The 19,358-nt window shown below is 36.6% G+C and overlaps 2 protein-coding genes across 8 annotated transcripts in view; one reads left to right on the top strand and one right to left on the bottom strand.

Annotated features, from left to right (window-relative positions):
* TPR (translocated promoter region, nuclear basket protein) overlaps positions 1 to 4,036 on the bottom strand; it is a 62,789-nt gene extending 58,753 nt beyond the window's left edge. The window contains exons 1-3 of one of the 3 annotated variants that reach the window (XM_019952526.3): positions 3,646 to 4,036; positions 2,023 to 2,127; positions 49 to 122 (exon numbers count right to left, since the gene is read on the bottom strand). In XM_019952526.3, coding sequence (XP_019808085.2) covers positions 49 to 122; positions 2,023 to 2,127; positions 3,646 to 3,796 — 330 coding nt within the window. In that variant the 5' untranslated portion in view covers positions 3,797 to 4,036. The remainder of the gene's footprint in view (positions 1 to 48; positions 123 to 2,022; positions 2,128 to 3,645) is intronic. The other 2 variants (XM_019952527.3, XM_019952528.3) reach the window with 2 other exon arrangements.
* Positions 4,037 to 4,536: 500 nt separating this feature from the next.
* ODR4 (odr-4 GPCR localization factor homolog) overlaps positions 4,537 to 19,358 on the top strand; it is a 38,727-nt gene continuing 23,905 nt past the window's right edge. The window contains exons 1-7 of one of the 5 annotated variants that reach the window (XR_012331137.1): positions 4,537 to 4,737; positions 7,506 to 7,626; positions 9,822 to 9,956; positions 13,551 to 13,646; positions 16,218 to 16,348; positions 17,380 to 17,416; positions 18,321 to 18,461. Coding sequence is in view for 4 of the 5 variants with exons in the window: in XM_019952529.3 (XP_019808088.1) it covers positions 7,528 to 7,626; positions 9,822 to 9,956; positions 13,551 to 13,646; positions 16,218 to 16,348; positions 17,380 to 17,416; positions 18,321 to 18,461 (639 nt within the window). In the remaining variant the exon portion in view is untranslated. The remainder of the gene's footprint in view (positions 4,738 to 7,505; positions 7,627 to 9,821; positions 9,957 to 13,550; positions 13,647 to 16,217; positions 16,349 to 17,379; positions 17,417 to 18,320; positions 18,462 to 19,358) is intronic. The other 4 variants (XM_019952529.3, XM_019952530.3, XM_019952532.3 and 1 more) reach the window with 4 other exon arrangements.

Here is a 19,358-nt window from a genome sequence, read left to right as displayed (position 1 = left end):
TCAAGTATCAGGTTTACAATTAGCTTTATTCACAGGAATAACTTTTACCTGAATGGCAATATTGCGATCCTGAGCCACTTCAAGTTCTTTGTTTTTCTCAGTTAGCACCTTCAGTTGACTGTCTGGATAAAAGGAATTTTATGAACACACGTACATAAGCTTAAAATTTGCGATGACAGTTTGTATTCAATGGCCACCCATACACGTTTTGAAATTAAGAAACTAAGTTTCAGAAAGGTAGAGCTGCACAACACTGCATTCCAAATTCGTAAGTACAACCCAAATTTACTGTATTTCTAGTACAAAGTTTTAAATATGCTATCCTGTCTTCAAAATCATATTTGTGATCATTTTAGCCAACATTTTTAGGAAAAAGTATTTGCAATTACCAATTTCCTTATTTTTCAATGACATCTTCTAAATCAATTATAAAAAAGTGAATTAATTGTATTTGCAAATTCAACAATTAAGTGAAAAAAGGCAAAATCAAGAGAATAAATAACATTTAAACTACATGAAATGTATACAGAGTAAATCACAATAATGGATAACTAATTCAGCTGGTTTACCACGCTAAAAAGAGCTATGCTTGATACTGAATTTTCAGTCCCACAATCTCTACTCATAATGAGCTATCTCCCCTAAAGTTTCTCTTCTAAACATATTCCAATAATTAGGAAGAGTATACTTTCTGAAACTTTCTTCCACTGAAACACGTCTATGTTATGTGCTGGTAATTTAATGAACAAATACATTATTATTACTTCCAAATTAAACAATTCGTTTATTAAAAGAAAAACAAAAAACCTGCTAAATTTGTCCACATTTTCTGTCATTTTAATGTTATTTACTGCTTCCAAACTAAAAAAATATAAAAATATAAACTGTACACCCCAGGAAGGCATGTCTATCTAGGTTTATCCCCATCTTCTCCTCCCTCTCCCTTTTCCGGATCTCATAAAAGCAGCTGGGATCACAGTCATTTTCTTGAAATTTTTTAGCACTTTTGCTCTACAAACCTTTTTTTTTATGCCAAGACAAAACTGTGTACAGGTGATAAATCAGATGTAGCTACTCAAGTATTCATACCCTCATTACACATATATACATACCATCATATGTATACATCACATGTTTTAAAAATGAGATGTGCCAGAATTAGTTGAAAAGGGTTTTGACTCAAACATACAGCTGATGGGCATGGACTTGGTTAAGAAAGAAGACTAATGTTTCAGCCATTCTCTTAATTATTAGCTTCTTGCATTCCCAATGAAATTAAAATCCGGCTATACCTAATAACAAATATTATGCCCCTACTCTATAAAGATCTTCCTGACATTCGCTTTTTTCTCTGTAAACAAGGCACAAAAAACACATCATCCTCCCAAGAAATGTCAGGACCTTTAAGATCTTGTGTACTTTCTAGGACTTAATGATGTAAGAAAATTAATTAAGAAGAAAAACAGCTGTTCATCTTTCAATGGAATTAGGCCTTAAAGAGGAAATTACATCCTGAGGTTCATAAGTAGTTATAAATATCATAACAAGAGTTAAAACATGAATATAATAATGGAACTAATAGGCTTTAATTTTTCAACAACATAAAAATAATTAAGTCACTCTCTTTACTTTTTCAGTTGGATAATGCTTCAGCCTTTTCAAAATGCTTTCATATATACCTCATTTGACCTGTACAGCTGTTTAAGTAGATAGACAAGTGGCTCTAGCCATTTTATAAACAATAATCAAACACTGTTATGATTTACATATGACATAAGAGTTTTTAATAGCAGTCAGAATTAGAACCCATGCCTCCTGACCATTAAGCCCTGGACTCTTTCAAAGTCTTTACCACTGAATGAAAAAAAATCACACTGAAAGAAAAAAACATGATATTACCAGAAATGAAAACAAGGACAATCAGTATTTTCATATACAGTAAATAAATGTTTCCAAAGCATACAAAGGAGGATCTGAAGACCTCAATACTCTAATATTAGAAAGATATAATTAAATACTTACTGAGCTTCTCCAGCTCAAGCCGCAAGCTTTGGCACTCTCGGGTTTCATTCACAAGTCTCTCCTGACTGTGGGACAGCCTCTTCTCTATCTCAAAGTACTGTTGTTCTACAGATGATCAGAGGAAAAAAAAAAAAAAAATCAAACATACATGTACACACTGTCGACACTGCTACTTATTTTTGATAACCTTGATTTTAAAATTTAAGACATAGTATTGGGACCCACACTCCAAATAAGAGAGAATTTGAGTAAAGATAAATAGATCGAGTACAGAAAAGAACTTTAATCCAACATTTCCAACTGACATATGTAAAATGACAAAAAAAAATAAGGCCTGAGAGGGTCTTAACAAATTATTTTTCTGCCTATTCCACAAGATTATGAAATTCTTCAAGGCAGGCAACATGTCTCACTTATCATAGTATTTTCCCCACACATCAGTAGACTTCTTGGCATAAAGCACACCAAAAAAATATATTTACTAAATGGAGAAAAAATTATTTAGGTTAAAAACTGCTTTGCTTTAAAAAGGTTTGTCTTAAAATAGCCAAAATAATGCCTGAACATATAAAATTACTAAATTTATGTAAAAATAAACATGTTAACTTTCCAAGGGAAGCGACTGATAGTGTACTGTTCAACACATTAGAAGCACATAGAATACGCTCAATATTTATTCTGTAAATTAACACATAGAATGCAGTGCACTATATTCAGTGTTGGGATTCAGAGAATTAATTTTCAACATCAATTCTCCTTGGTAATTTTATTTATTTTTTTAAAATGAAAACTTCTTCAGAACTTTCAATCCACTTAGCAAAAACCAGTTACCAATCCCGCACCGCCCGCCCACCCCCCCAAAAAAAACCAAGACACACAACCTGGTAAACCAGGACACACAACAGATGGTTTGTATTTTACTAATGGTAATTACTATGCTCTTAATATTTCTTCAATGATATTCAAGTCACCATTGTGAGGAACTTTCTTATTTGAGAGTCTACTACAGGTATTTATAAGGTCTTAATAGATTTTCTATCAAAGTCCAACTTTTAGAAAGAAGTCGTATATATTAAACATTTACTGCACGTGCACTGTGTTTCCAGCGCTGCCTTATGCATCCACTCGTTCTTGTGAACACAAAACGGACCAGAGCGAGACAGACTCAGAACAAGTGCAGGAAGTTATCATTAAAAACACAGGCCTTTGAAGGCAGATGACTAGAAAACAGAACAGAAATTACTATCATTTAACGTGCAACATACAGACAGGGTACTCTAGGCTTAGAAGAATTAGGAGTCGCAGACCCCTAGTCCGGTGTAAACAGACCCAAATCTTCACAATTTCTGTTTGTCAGACGTTAGGCGTCCCTAAATGAGACCACCCTAATTACAAAGAAAACAGGAACTCAATGTGGATTCACATTTTAAAAACAAACAAACAGGCTCCTTCGTATCAAACTGTGAGGGAAGCAGTTACGAGAAGGCCTATGGTGCCCACGGAGCCAGAGAAGCGATGCTAGCTAGCAGTGAAGCCGTGGATGGTGCGAGCTTGCAAGGGGAGGAGACCAGCCATCGCTGGGGTCGCGCCCAGAAACAAGGGCGCGAAGAGCGTCGCACTTACCGCTCTCCACCTTAAATTTCTCGTGCCGCCCCTTGAGACCATCGATCTCGGACTGCTGGTCAGCAAGGAACTTCTCAAGTTTGTTCTGGACCGACTTGGGCAGCTTGTTCAGTTCCGTGCGCTCCAGGACTTGCTGCAACACCGCCGCCATGTCGATCGGGCCGGGGACCGTGGCGGCAGCGGCCGACGGAGCAGAAACGGAGAAGAAAGACGAAGACGAAGAGGACCCAGAAGCCTGGGCTGCCGCCTCCGCCACCTCGCTCGGTGTCTCGCGCGCGCCCGCCCGACGGAGACTCAAGCGGCGGGACCCTGGGAAATCGAGTCCCGCGTTAACTACTGCACCAGACGCGCCGCAGCGCCCGCGTCCGCAGTGCGCGCGCAATCACCGGAAGCTGTGCACCCTGGGAATCCGAGCTCAGAGGCAGTCTCTGACCCCTGTCGTGCACTCCGCTTTCCGGCCCCCTTTTCAACCCGCTTCTAGCCGCGTAGGCTTCAGGGAAACGTAGTTTTCCCCAATCCCTTCCGTGAGCCCAATTCCGCACCACCAAGTCCGCTTCCTCCTTTCTCCCCGCCCCCCGGCTCTCCTTGCCTGCCGCGCGACCACTTATCCGCGAGGTGGCGCCACACAGTACCCGTTAACCTACGTTCCTCCCTGAAGAGGAGGGCGACCTTACTGTCACAGCTCCGGGATGCCATGGGTCGTCCTCTTTGGCGGCTTTTAGACACTGGGCCGCTAGAGGGCATCGGTCCCGGCAAGGCCGGACGGCAGACGCCGGGCTACCGCCACGCTCTTAATGGCGCCCGGAAGGGGGCGGGGTGGCGACCGCAGTCGGTTTGGCTGAGGCGCTGCGGTGAAAGGAGGGGGCCAGCGTGCGTCATCAATCTGAGCCACCTGACTCCAGAGACCCCGGGTGTGGAGTAGGAAGTGAGGTGCGGGAAGTTCGTCGCTTTCTGATGAATTCATTGACTGTGGAATTGGGACCGGTGTGGAATCTGGTCCCTGGAGGCTGGTACTTGCACTCTAAACACCTTTCTCAGGTGGTCTGACAGTTCGACAGATTTGTCTGCCACGCGTGCACAGTCTGAGTACAGGTGAGTCAGCCTGAGGGTGGAATCCGTGTGTGTGTGTGTGTGTGTGTGTGTGAGATGTGTGTGCACTCGGGCACAGAGAACTGCCTTTTCAAGGAGGACAGAAAGGGGTAGAGTATAGGAACTATATGGACGGTCACTCCTGTGCGACACACTCAAGTCCAGTTATGAGACTTATCTTACTTAGATTTTTCGGTTTTTTGGTGGCAGAGTTGGTAACAGTGATTTAATAGGAATTTAAAGAGCTCGGTTTATTTTCCAGGAAGAGGATTTTAAAAAGCCAAGAGGAGTTTGAGTGTAGCTTTTATTTGTATGTTTTAAGGTAACGTTACAGAAAATGTTGCCTTGTGTTTATATTGTTAAAATTGAAAAACTTTTGGAACAGAAGTTGTTGAACACGTTCGTTCTTAAAAACCACTTCTTACCCTGCCACCGTAACAGAACTACTTGTTTCCAAATTGTAGTTCTGTGACTTCTAAGCAGAATCCGTAGATTATTTCATGTTTGATTACTCTTCTAAAAGAATTTGTTAAATTCTTTATTGAAAATAAAGCATTACTAATGTCATCCTCCCTACAGTTCCCACAGTAGCAAACCTTTGAGAATAGCAGTAAGGAGCTTAAGGTTGTTTCTTTCCCCCAAAATATTTTATATAAGCACTTTAATTAAGGTTGCTGGTATCTGCAGTACTGTATTATGTCCTAGGCCCACAATATTATCATTATTGATCTACCATTTGGAAAATGCAGATGTTCTGTACTTGGACTTAGAGAATCCTAAAATTAGATTTTCCGACCTGCTATGATCCAAATTCTTTATTTTGTAGACTAGGAAAACAGAGTCCAGGGAAGTTGAATGGTCTCAAGTCAGCGTTTGGACAACTTGCAAAGCTTCTGCTGATACACAGCATTTCAGGAAAAATTGAACTGTATAAGAGAAGATCTACGTTTTTATTAGCGTCCTTTATAAAGTATGGTTAGCTACATTTCAAAGTTTTGAAGGAGCACTAAAGAAAAAAAATATCCGACAGTCAACCAGATTTCATAACCCAAAGATTTTCATCTTTCTGTTGCATTCAGTTTCTTACACGTTAACGTGACTAGTAGATGACACCTTGGAAAAAGTAAGATTAGAAAGTTACATATCATAACCTTGGAGTCACTGTTAACTGCTATTTCTTGTAAGAATTAAGAATTATTTAGGGCAGAAGGAAAAAGAGTAGAATAGCATGATGAAGTAGAAGAAAGTTTAATACACAGAAATGCATACCTTAAGGTGGTAAAAGTGGAAAGCCCTTAACTTTATAGAGGCATTAATGATTTAGACAGGCAGTCCTAGACTTCGCCAAAAAAAAAAAAGTGCAAACCTGAGAGCTAAGAAGACATTTAATGCATTTTGAGACAAAACCGAACAGGAATTTTGAAAAAAGACCATCTAATAGGCCATTTCAAACTGGAAGCGATTCTCTGGGCTTTAGTTTTAGAGTAATGCAAGTCATTGTGACTGGCAGTTTATTTTACTGATGTCAGATAAGCCACCCCAGCACATCTATAGTTGCCTGGATTTTGTTGTCCTGAATAAGATTGGGATTTTTTGCAGGACCTAAGTGACTATTACCGCTATTCAGAATGCTGCAACTGTGTTTCTTCAGTCTCTCTGTGGCTATTTTATAGCTTTTTGGAATCATGTCTTTACATTTGTTTCTCCCACACTGAATGTGAACTCCTTGAGATCATCATTTATTATTTCCTACCTCTTTTATTCAGCATCTTTGATTTTAAGCTACAGAAACTCAAATCAAAGGAGTATGAGCCAGTCAGAGGAATATGCTGATTTTCATCCCCAAACTCGCGAGAGGGTAGAACAGGAGTCCCCCTTAGTGAAAGTTTAATTGAGAGACTGGGTATGACTCCTAAGTATGAGCACAGTATTTAAGAATACTATTTAAGAAATGGGTTTTAGAGCCAGACTGCCTGAAGTGAAATCCTACCTTTGCCACTTACCAGCTTTATCGCTTGGGCAAGTTATGTTACTTTTTTTCGTTTCAGTTTCTAAATCTATAAAACAAGCGTGTATATATGTCCCCTACCTCATGGGGGTTTTTCTGAATATTAAATGTTACCATATGTTAAGTACTTAGAACAATGCCTTACACAAAATGGAAGCTCTACAAATGTTTGTTATTATTGTATTGCTGTTTGTCTACTTCCATCATTCCAGTTGTACTCTGAGTTACTCAAGGGCAGAGGCCAAGTATTATTCATCTTCGTGCCATCCCACTTGGCACAATTTCTTGCACATAGTAGTTCTTTATAGTGTGCTTACTGAATACATGAATTTGATTCCGTTTACCTCCCATTGAGCAACTCAGAAATTATCATCTTTTCTGTTTTAGAAATGAACACAGTGAGGCTCAGCAGTAAATTACCAAAGATGATACAACTAAGGAGTAATAGATCTAAATAAGAAATCAGGTGTGTTGGCTACTAGTAGTTTAGTGTTCTCTTCATTATCTGAGGTATGGGAGTAGGTTTTATCGCTCATGTCAACTCTGGTTGATTGGTAGTCATTTCCTGCAACACTCTGTTGAGAATTCTGAAGCTACATTCAAACTTTGCAAGAAAGAATATCCTATTGAATAAGCAATCACTGTAAGGTATGGAGTAGTATCAGGGTAGTACAACTTCTCTCTTTATACTACCCCCATGAGGAAAACATTGCAAATTATATTTTTTGCCTAAAAATGCTCTATATTTTTTCTTGTAATTTAGGAGGTTGAATTAGTTCTTAATAATGGGAAGAACCTACATTGTAGAAGAGACTGTCGGCCAGTATCTTTCAAACGTCAGTCTCCAAGGAAAAGCTTTTGTCTCTGGTCTTTTAATAGGACAGGTATGTATCTTTTCCTATGTATTTACTGATAAAGCAAATTTGTTTATTTAAAGTTAAAATATGCTATTTAACAATAAATTCAAGTTAGGGGATGGAGGGATGGAATGAAGAAGAATAATGTAGCCCAGGTTTGCCCAAGTCAGCACACATTCCCTTTTGACAATGTAAAAGTAACTTATAAGGTAGACACTGCAAAATTAGAATTTTACTGACCAGATTATTCACGTTTTATTGTCTTTCCAAAGTGATTTTTGCACCCCTTTAATTCCAGGTTGTCCCATTCTTTACAAAGGTAGCTTTTTACAATTTTATTTCTAGTTTGTCTTATTTCAGACTTGTAGCAAATATAGGTCGTATATTTTATTGTATATTACCGTACCCATTTATTGAATTTTTTTTTAATATTGATTCAGTGGAGATTGAGGGAAAGGGACTGAGAGAAATTTGGACATTACACAAATTTTATTTCCCTCTTAGAGTTAAGGCTCAAAAATCAAACTAAATGGAACAGATATTTGGACAGTTACTTTAAAAAGCATAAGCACCCACTGATTTATTATAATTGAAGGAAGAATGTGTTAATCAGCAGGGAGGACTTGTCAGCAGTACACAGAAATGAAAAAAGGAGAGTCACACAAACAAACTGGCTACATACATCTAAACACTAGGGGAGAGTGTACTCTGGTCCAAAGATTAATTTTGAGGCCTAATAGCAAATAAAACCCTATTGGAGGCAGATTTCTTTCTGGATATTTTAACATGATGCCTTAGAACCTTCAAATTGGATAATTAACTTGTTCTGATTCTATCCACATTCCCAAGCTACTTTCTCTTATAATTTGATGCCCTGTGTTGCCTACTTATAAAGAATGCACCATGCAGAGGACTTACATGTTCACATCCCTTCATGGTATTCTAGTTTTAGCATCATTCTGAATGATCTTAGGTAATGTTAGTGTAGCCCTAAGAGACAGGTACATTCTCAGAGTTTTCACAAATCCGATTTCTTAACTTGTAAGACAGAGGGCAGACCCTGCACTCTTCACCCAGGTAATACCACCCTCTGAGGCTTCTCATTAGACAGCCAGACAACCTCTCCTGGCAACGATCTGAACTTCTTTTAGATTCAGGTTACTTAACATCTAGTATGGGGTTCTTTTTGCTAGGAACAGAAGTGATCAGTAAAGGTGAAAGGTCAGGGAGAAATACCCTCTTCCAAACTTGCCGTACAGCACATAGGCTGTTTCTAGAGCTCAGCAAAACTACCATCTTACGTATAAGTCTCCCACAATTTAGGGAGAATTCCAATCTCTCTTCATGCTGCCTTTTCATTCCTTTCAGTATTCTACATGCTTCTTCTTTCTCTTTATTCCAGGATTCATCACTTTTCTTGCCTTCCCCTCAAGCTTTCAGGCTTGCCTCTCTCCTACTCCTAGGGTCAGTTTCTTTTTCTTTTCAAAATCATAGATTTTATGAAAAGAAAGAGCTTTCTTAATCAGCACCTACCTTTTCCTTTTGTGCACTTCAATGTAACTTTCTGGAAATAACTTTTATTGAAATAATTTCTCTTCCTTTATTTTCCGTTCCAGGATGACACTAGTGATTAGAATTTCAGGTCATGTGTGAGGATAACATCATGCTAACTTGTATTTTTACTCTTTCTTTATAGGAAATTTTCACTGTAATGAGACTGAGCTATTAAATTTTCCCTAAATTTATCCTTAGGTTTCCCACTTCTGGTTAGCATTTAATTGTTATTAAAACGGAGGAACATAAATCTAATATCACTTCACCTTTGTTTTTCTGTGGACACACATGAACAAGTTCCCCACTATCATTGTTTTTATGAAAGTAAGATGCACAAGGTCATTTGTTGCTTTATTTTATTGGGTTTTTATATTTGTTGAACTGTCTAATCTGTTCCAGTAAGCCATTTTTAAGGACCACTGCATGATTCACATTCAGGTTGCCCAAACAAATAAGGAGCTGGTATTAAATATATTAAAAGATAAATAACATGTGAGGAAAATGTTGTAAAGCTATCCATGAAAATCGTTTTCTCTGTAGATTCTGGTATAATACAGGTGTTAACAATTTAAGCTGCTATAAATATTGCTCAGTTTTTGCACATCATAAGGGCTTTGGATTCCTCAGTCAGTTATCACCCTAATAAGCTTTTCTAATTTGTTTTTAAGTGTTCTTCACAAAAGGATTACGTGATTCTTGCCACTAGAACGCCACCCAAAGAGGAACAAGATGAGAGCTCCAAACATTCCAAAGCTAAGTTGGATAACTTGGATGAAGAATGGGCCACAGAACATGCCAACCAGGTCATCACGTTTGTTTCTTTATATAGTTAAGTTTGTGTTTATTGACTAACAAAATAAAAGTACCTTATCCTCAGGTTACTAGACTAGGATTTCAGAGTACTCATTCTTAAGTTTTCAAAACTTGGGTAGTATGTCAAAAATAGAAGTATTTTCTGCTCTGTTTCCTCCATGATTATATTTTTTATTTATTGATTACTTGCATCTAGTTTTTAAAAAAGTATTTTCTTACTTGAAGTTAAGTAATCCACCCAAGATTAGTGTAATAGGTAGTGAAACTGGGATTTGAACCCAGGTGGTGTGACTTGAAAGCCTTTGATCTTGTACACTATGCTTTTCTATTGTTAACTTTTATCTGTTGTGTTTTTTAACCTATATCCTGTTATTGGTCATTTACCTTATTTCCAGTTTTTCCTTATTTTAAAATAATACTAGTTATTGGTAACATTGTTGCTGGTCAGAATTATTTTAAAGACTTAAACCAGGTACTGAGGAAATAAAATGATGGTAAAATTTTTCTTTAATGTCCTTAGAATTTATATTTTAAGCAAAGTGAAAGACATTATTACCAAAACAAATTGTAAGAGAAGTGAATAAAAATAGGACAGTACTATAGGAATATAGAGTGGGGAATGATTAAATATCTGTCAAAGGTTGGATTCAAACAGCTTCACAGAAGGCTCTGAACTTGAAAGATGAATAGGACTTTGCTAGTAGAAGTCAGGGAGCACATTGAATGCAAAAAGGACAGTGGATAAATGACCCAACGGCATGAAATTTAAAGGTATGTTAGAATAGCATGAAATTGGGTGTAATTGAAGCATGGTGTATATAAAAGAATGCTTTTAGACATAAGGCTGTATGGGGCCAGTTTATGGATGGTTTTGAAGTGTCATTCTAGGAAGGAAGGAGTTCTTTTGGAGCCAGTAGCTCTATGGTAGACTTTCAGAGCTCCCTATATTGAGAAGGATTGAGAAATAATCCTGCCAATAATTGAGAAAGTAATTGCAGTGCCCTGGTACAGTGTAAATGGAGAGTAGAGGGATTGGAGAGAGAGAGAGCAGAAAATATAGTTACAGTAATAGTTCAAAAAAAGGTGACATGAGCTAGTGACTAGACTGCAAGCTTCCTGAGGATGGGGTCACGTCTTTTTTGTTCATGGCCGTATCCTTAGTGCCAGGCATAGTGTTCCCATGGTTTATGTGAGAACTCCAAAATGTTGGATAAGTGAATGGATAAATAAGCAAACTAAAGCAGTGGGCTAAAACTTCATTGCCAAAACATTTCAGAGAAAGAGCTAGTATTAAGATGATTCAGTGACCAAGTAGATTGGCAGTAAAAAGAGATTGTGAGAGAGTTGCTAAAGATTATTGAGATTTTTTTTTAGCCTGGGTCTAGGAAGATGGCGTTGCCATTACATGAAGAGGAAACAGATTTGGGGTGAGTCAGAGAGAATGATGAGTAAATTCACTTAAAAGTAGTTATTGAATGGATTATATCATCCAATAAAGTATGTTAAAGTAAGGTAAAAATAAAATTATTTCCTTCTCCAATTATCTTTAAATCTTCAAACACACACACATGTTTATCTGCATTTGTGATGGGGGGGTAGTATGTAGTTATATTTTTGAAAAATGCAATAAATATTTAATACCATCTTCTAATGAAATATTAAATATTTTAAACTTATATTTCCAATGGTTTGTAAATAACTTTCTACTCTAATTTTGCTTTTGGCCTTCTGTAAAATTACATACCTGTATCTATATCTATGTCTAGTCTATATACATCTATACACACAAACATAAAATTTATGTAGTAAAACAAATAAACTTTTTACCTCTAGCAAGAAATGGTTAATTTTATTTGTTGATGATTTTCAAAAGATGTGCAAGTTCCCCATGCTAAGTATGAAAACTTTATTCCTTATTTATGTATGTCAAGCTTGTGTCACTGTAGTAAACAGAATTTATGAAATCAGAGGGAACCACCAGCAGACATAATGCAAATATATTAGGGGTTAGACTATGGTATCTAATTTTCTGAAAACTTAACTTTGTGATCAGTTTGCTCATACATTAAATACATAAAAGGTAACCAGAGCACTAAGAGTATAGATGGTAGAAAGGAATACAGGTGGCACTAAGAACTAGCCACAATGATGTGGAAGGAAAATCACAGATATTATGCAGGACAAACTGGTAGGATGTGTCAAAATCCTTAAACATATGTATGACCCTTTAACCTAGTTATCCACCTCAGGAGATTTATTATAAGCAAATAATCCTGTGAACACAGAAACTTGCTAGGATTTTTAACCAATATTATTTTAAGGTACAGAAAAATTGGAAATAATATAAATGCCCAATATCAATAAGAAGGTTTTAAAAATTGAGGTAAAGCTAAACAACAGGAAACAATGGAGTTTCAAGTTGGACCCCCTCTGCTCAAATCACAGACTCTGCTGAATATTATAGGGATACAAAGGTAGTTGAGAATTAACTTCTTCCATTAAGGAGCTCCCAGATCAACTAGTAAGGTTCAGACATAACCATAGTACAGGTTCATGTGATAAGCTCCATGGGAAAACTACACTGAGGTCCTGCAGGAATTTGGAGATCAAAGGATCAGGGAAGGCAGCTTCCTCAAGCTGACTTCGAGGTATTCAGTAGAGTTCAGACATGTAGACGTGTAAGAGAAAGTCTTTTCAGGCTGAGTGAGCAGCCTGAGTAAAAGTATAGAGTTAGAAAGCGTAACTATATATGTGGAGAACAGTGAGAAGTTTGTGATTGATGCTTGAATATTTCATGGGAAGTAGTATCAAATGAGGCTCTGAATATCAGATCAGCCAGATTTTAGAGAGTCTGCAATACCAGTCTAAGATAAAAATTTGTATTTTATTTAGCTGATAGTGGAAGCCCTTGAAAAATTTAGGAGGTATTTTAGTTTTCAATCTTAGGAGAAAGGAGTTTATTTATTGATGTAGCTAAAGAGTGTCATTATTAAATGGTTTTATTTATAAAGTAGTTTTAAGGTAAAAAGTTAAGGACACTCTAGGAAGATTGTGTGCATAATAACACCCCATTCATCTTGGTTTTCATCCATTTTGGCTGCGTTGGGTCTTTGTTGCTGCGTGCGGGCTTTCTCTAGTTGCGGTGAGCGGGGGCTACACTTCGTTGTGGTGCGCAGGCTTCTCATTGCGGTGGCTTCTCTTGTTGTGGAGCACAGGCTCTAGGCGCGTGGGCTTCAGTAGTTGTGGCACGTGGGCTCAGTAGTTGTGGCTTGTAGGCTCTAGAGCGCAGGCTCAGTAGTAGTGGTGCACAGGCTTAGTAGCCCCATGGCATGTGGGATCTTCCCAGACCAGGGCTCGAACCCATGTCCCCTGAATTGGCAGGCAGATTCTTAACCACTGTGCCACCGGGGAAGTCCCCATTTCTCAATATTTTAACTATTTTTTTCAAAGCCCCTACCTCAATGCTTTGCATATAGTTGGTACTAGGTAGGCATTTGCTGATTTAATATTTAACTTCTCAAACACAAAAGATTGCATATAATGTCAAATGCTTTTGTTAGCTAATACTATATTTCTGTTTACAGGTATCCAGAATGCTACCAGGGGGACTTTTAGTCCTTGGAGTATTTATTATTACAACTTTAGAAATGGGAAATGAATTTCAAAATACCCTACATAGAGTAAGTCTGAAATATCAAAAATTCTTAAAGTTATATCTTAATTGATTATACTTGTATACAGTGATCCTAGTCATATTTAGATTAATTCTCTATGCTGGGATTATGTTGAAACAGCTTTTTCCACCCAATTGCTTGGTATCTTGAGTGTAATACATGTCAGTATTTATATTTTCAACAAATGCTACATATTTTTAAAATAGTCGTTATTTTAAAGATAACTTTTTACTATTGTGAAACAAGTTATAATGGTTTAACAATTTTTCTTGTGCCGTAGCAGTATTCTGCTAGACCTTCCATTTAGTTCCAGGTGATTTCTGTAATGTGAAATTAATAGGTTTTGCAATTCTTCATCTCTTCAATTCTCTCAGGATCCTGAAAGTAAGACATAAAGTAACAACAGTCAGATACTTATTCTTTATTTCTGGACCGAGTATCTATTATGAATCCCCTGCTTTTTGTTTAATTCCTGTGTCAATCATTTGGGTAACATGGTTTACAAGTAAATGTGAGGGTCCACAAGCTGTTTCCCCTTAAGCCCAGACCTAAAGCAAACTCTGTGCAGCCAGTTTTCATCTCTTTTAGTACTCAAGATCCAAATAAGCCTTCAAAAGTTATTTTCCACCCCAAGAGAGAAGGAGACCTCATTATCTTGAGAAGTGCAAAACCCCACAGAATCCTTCCAAACCTTTTTCTAGTAAAAAGTGTACAGCTAAGAATCCAGGTGCTACAGATTCTTCCAATTTTGTAACATTCTCTCCCATCAAATATCCCACCTTCAAACCTTTGATATTTGTACTTATGGGGGTAAAGGAAGAAAATGGTGATAATCCCTCCCCTGGCAAGTTATTCAACCTTCTGCCATTTTTACCGTTTTAAATAAATGTACCTCTTTTACAATCATTCATCCTATTTGGCATTTTGAAATGTAATCTATATCCATGTGTATTTAATAGCATTGGCTGTACATCCTCTTGTGGTTGGGTTGAATGTGGGCTCAGTGCTAGAGAGATACAGTAGATCCTCCTTCCTCTTGCTTTTTGTATCTCTTTTGTTTCTAAGAAGCATGTAAGATTTTAGAAATGCCCTATTTCAGAAATTGTAGCATTTTAATTATCTAACTTTGTTTCCATGGACCTGCATTGAGGGACAATATATGAAGTAACCTTATAAAACTCGTCACTGTCTCCCATAAGGTCATTGCTAAGAACTTTGTTATATTACATAATATTGTCTTTGAAGAAATTTCTTTTGATATCATTATTAAGAAAGTTACACCTCCATCTCCGGGCTATTGTAAATAGAGCTGCAATGAACATTTTGGTACATGACTCTTTTTGAATTATGGTTTTCTCAGGGTATATGCCCAGTAGTGGGATTGCTGGGTCTAAGTGTCCATCATAGGATGAATGGATAAAGAAGATGTGGCACATATATACAATGGAATATTACTCAGCCATAGAAAGAAACCAAATTGAGCTATTTGTAATGAGGTGGATGGACCTAGAGTCTGTCATACAGAGTGAAGTTAGTCAGAAAGAGAAAGACAAATACCATATGCTAACACATATATATTGGAATTTAAGAAAAAAAGCTGTCATGAAGAACCTATGGGTAAGACAGGAATAAAGACACAGACCTACTAGAGAATGGACTTGAGGATATGAGGAGGGGGAAGGGTAAGCTGGGACAAAGCGAGAGAGTGGCATGGACATATATACACTACCAAACGTAAAACCGATAGCTAGTGGGAAGCAGCTGCATAGCACAGGGAGATCAGCTCGGTGCTTTGTGACCACCTAGAGGGGTGGGATAGGGAGGGTGGGAGGGAGGGAGATGCAAGAGGGAAGAGATATGGGGACATATGTATATGTATAACTGATTCACTTTGTTATAAAGCAGAAACTAACACACCATTGTAAAGCAATTATACTCCAATAAAGATGTAAAAAAAAAAAAAGAAAGTTATGCCTCTTCTGATCAATTGTTTAGCTTATGGACTGTGCGAATTAGGGAACTGATTGGGTTTCTCTGTGCACATTATTTTTAGAAAGCTTAGAGCCAAATTTATGAACCCTCTCCCCATATCAAGTATGCATTTTTATAATTCTTACATGTGGCATAGATTTTTGTCACTATTTCTGATTTTTTTCACTTAGAATTTATGTTATTACTATATTTTATGTGCCCTTATGTATTATTACCTTACATCTTTTGTGACATTTAAATAAGAAATGCCAAATGGGTGACACGCTCCATTTTTATAGGTTAAAAATCACTTGTCACTTCTCATTCTAATTAAAGTCTTTATTCTGTACTTCACTTAAATGTTAGTTGCCCAAAATCATGTTCAGTTGATCATTAATGACAGTGAATTATATTTTTTTATTTAACACCTAATTTTTATATATCCCTAAAAATGGAATCTAAATGGTTAATAATCAGTTTCACTCTTTCTTTTGAGAAAAAGGAAATTTAATGATAGCATCATGGAATTTTAAAGCTAGATGAGTGCTTAAGGATATTATAATTGTCTTTTTCTGCACTCTCTTTCTTATTTTATTTTGCGTTCAGTTGATGTGTTTTCCTCTCTTTCAGCTAGTATTTGCTGTGGAAAAATCTATGAATAAAAAGAGACTGTGGAATTTCACAGACGAGGAAGTCTCAGAACGAGTGACACTTCACTTTTGCTCTTCTACAAAAAAGTATCTTTTATTTAGGTGTTTATGTTCTAAAGTATATGATACCAAAATAATGTTCCTGCAGGTTTTTTCCCCAAACACTTATTTAAGTCATCATTTAAAAAATAGGCTTAGTTTGTACGTTTTTCTGTAAATAACACATAATTCGGACTGCCAATAATAATGGTAATAACGGTTGTTAATCATGTATCAGGGTTGTAAAGAGTTTGAGAGAGGTGGCAAGGACTGGGTATTCTGAACTCTTTACCAGCTCTCCACCCCTGTACATTAAAATACACTAGGGCCCCTACAGAAAGGTACAGCTTAGGCAAAGTAATGCTTTTATTTTGTTTACCTCCAGTTCCTATAGATAAAATGTTCAATGCAAAGCACAGGTGCACTGAGCTGGCAATTTTTATATCTTTGGCCAAGATCAAGTGACACTAAAAGCCAATTATAGGGCCTTCTTAGCTTCTTTCCTCTACATATTACCAGGGCAAGTACCTCCCAAGCATGAGGCAGCCTCACCAAGGGAGTGAAGCAATGCAAGGGCCCAATAAATTAGGACCTGCAAAAAGACAAAATTCAAAAAGTGATCATCCCTGTAGAAGGCGGGCTGTTAACTCCTTTGGTATTTAACTAGAAAGTTTCATGTACAGACCCTTTGACCCAATAAACATTCCCAGGCTTGACTTCATTCAGAACAGCACTCCTATTTGTTAAAAAGGGTCTGTATTTGAGGACAGTTTTGTAAGAGCTATCATTCTATTCATTGTGATTAGCAGGATTTATAAGCAGTAGGAAATAGTTTAAAGTACCACAAGTATTATAGTCAGAGGAATTTGTATATATGTAAGTATATGTATTTACACAAACATATACGTACATATATATGTGTATACATATCTTTAAGTGTCATGCCATGAAGTGGTATGATTTTGTAAAAACTCTTGGATGCATATACTTTATTTTTATTTTTTGATGGTTTATTTTCTTTTGATCATCAAGAATTGCTTTCTTATTTTTTTGGTTATTTCTATCCTTAATTAATAAAGAACATTTTGTCGAACTTATGATATCCATAATCCAAAGGTAAGAAAAACTGCTCTTTAAAGATTTTTCTGTGTTGCAAACTATTTTTAAATAAAATTCAATTTTTAGTTTTAATAATTTTCAGTGCTATCTCTTCCTATTAATGTCCACAACCACCTGTAGTTTTTTTTTTGAAATATTATTAATTTCACTACAGACAAGGACAATTTGTGTTTTTTTTTAATTGTTAAAATATTTTTGTTAAGCTCTCCCTACCTTGTTTATGTGTCTGGTATTATATTTGAGAGGCTAGCAGTAAAAGTGTCTAGGCTTGTGGGAGCCACAGTGCCCAGTAAACAGGCTGTCTGTACTCAGCAGGATCCAGACTAACATTTTGCCAAGGTGTCTAAAAAGCAATGTGAGGGACTTCCCTGGTGGTCCAGTGGTTAAGACTCTATGCTTCTACTGCAGGGGGGCACGGGTTTGATCCCTGGTCAGGGAACTAAGATCCCACAGGCCATGCAGTGTGGCCAAAAAAAAAAAAAGAAGCAGTGTGAAAAAGTAATGCAGTATTCTGTTAGCAAGGATAGAACAGAAAGGAAAATGTCTGGCACCTAGTATTTGCTCAGTGATTATTTACTCTCCATCAGAAGCTTCAGAATTGACACTGTTGAAGCTACATATGGGACCTACAGGACCAGAGGACTTGTCAGGATTTTAAGCAAGCCTTTCACTGGGCGAGGGAGTTGCCAAGATTGCCTGGGATGTGCTGAAGAATACTGAACTTTTAATGCATGCTTTATTTTTATTTAGTTCTAACCTATTACCCTTTGATGAAGGAATTTGGCCAAATATATTAGATAACAGCTTGTATAAGTTACTGGGTTGTACATTTTATGATGTTTTATTGCTCCGTGTGTTTTACGTAAATCACATATTTTATGTTTTTCCCCCTTTGCTAAAGAGTTCTGCAAAACCAGCAGATTGGAAGTATCAAAATGGACTATCAGCTTCATGGCTTTCTTTAGAGTGTACAGTATATATTAATATTCATGTCCCACTGTCTACTACTTCTGTCAGCTATACTCTGGAGAAAAATACAAAGGTATCAGGGTAAAATGAATTTTCTTTAGTGATTGCTGAATAGATGATCTGCCTTTATTCTGGTTGTCTATGCCATTCATTTTATAATCCTCAAAAACTGCATTCTAATTATAATAATATTGTTATGGGTAACTAATTTGTTACTCTACCCAGATTAAAAAATTAGAGGTGGGACATTGTTATCATACTAATGTATTTAGCATAATAAGTGCTCCATAAATACTTGTTAATTAACATGTAATTATGTACATTGTAAAATATAATTATGTAGGAAGATGTACTGTTTGGTCTTTTTGCTTTCTCTTCATCTTTAGTTTTTTTAAAAATTTATTTCATTGAAATATAGTTGATTTACAATGTTGTGTTAATTTCTCCTGTACAGCAAAGTGATTCATATATTCTTTTTCATATTCTTTTTGATTATGGGTTATCACAAGTTATTGAATATAGATTGACAGTTTGGGATTAGCAGATGCATACTGTTATATATAGAATGGATAAACAACAAGGTCCTACTGTATAGCACAGGGAACTATCTTCATCTTTAGTTTTGTTTTCCATCTTCCAGTTCTTTTTTGTATTTCTGTACCATTCTTTTGTTCATAACTTATTTCTCTTATTTTTTCCTATTGAAAGAGGTAAATGGAACTTGCTTATTTTTTCCTCTTTAATACTGCTTTATATATTTGTTTGAGGCTCTTTCTCTTTTCTCACTTTTTTTAAGATAACAGGAATTATTGAATTTTATTTGACTGTGGTTATTAAGTCTCCTAGGTCTGTGACATAAATGTTAGTTTGGGAAAAAGATTAGAAAAACTATTATTAAATATGGGTGAAGTGCCAAAAATTGGGGATATACTTTTTTGTTGTTTATGATATTGAATTTAAATGCCATATT

This window comes from Tursiops truncatus, chromosome 1 (genome assembly GCF_011762595.2).
Source record: "Tursiops truncatus isolate mTurTru1 chromosome 1, mTurTru1.mat.Y, whole genome shotgun sequence".
Classification (NCBI taxonomy): domain Eukaryota; kingdom Metazoa; phylum Chordata; class Mammalia; order Artiodactyla; family Delphinidae; genus Tursiops; species Tursiops truncatus.
Note: the sequence above shows the minus strand (reverse complement) of the source record. Positions and strands in the feature narration are given on the sequence as shown.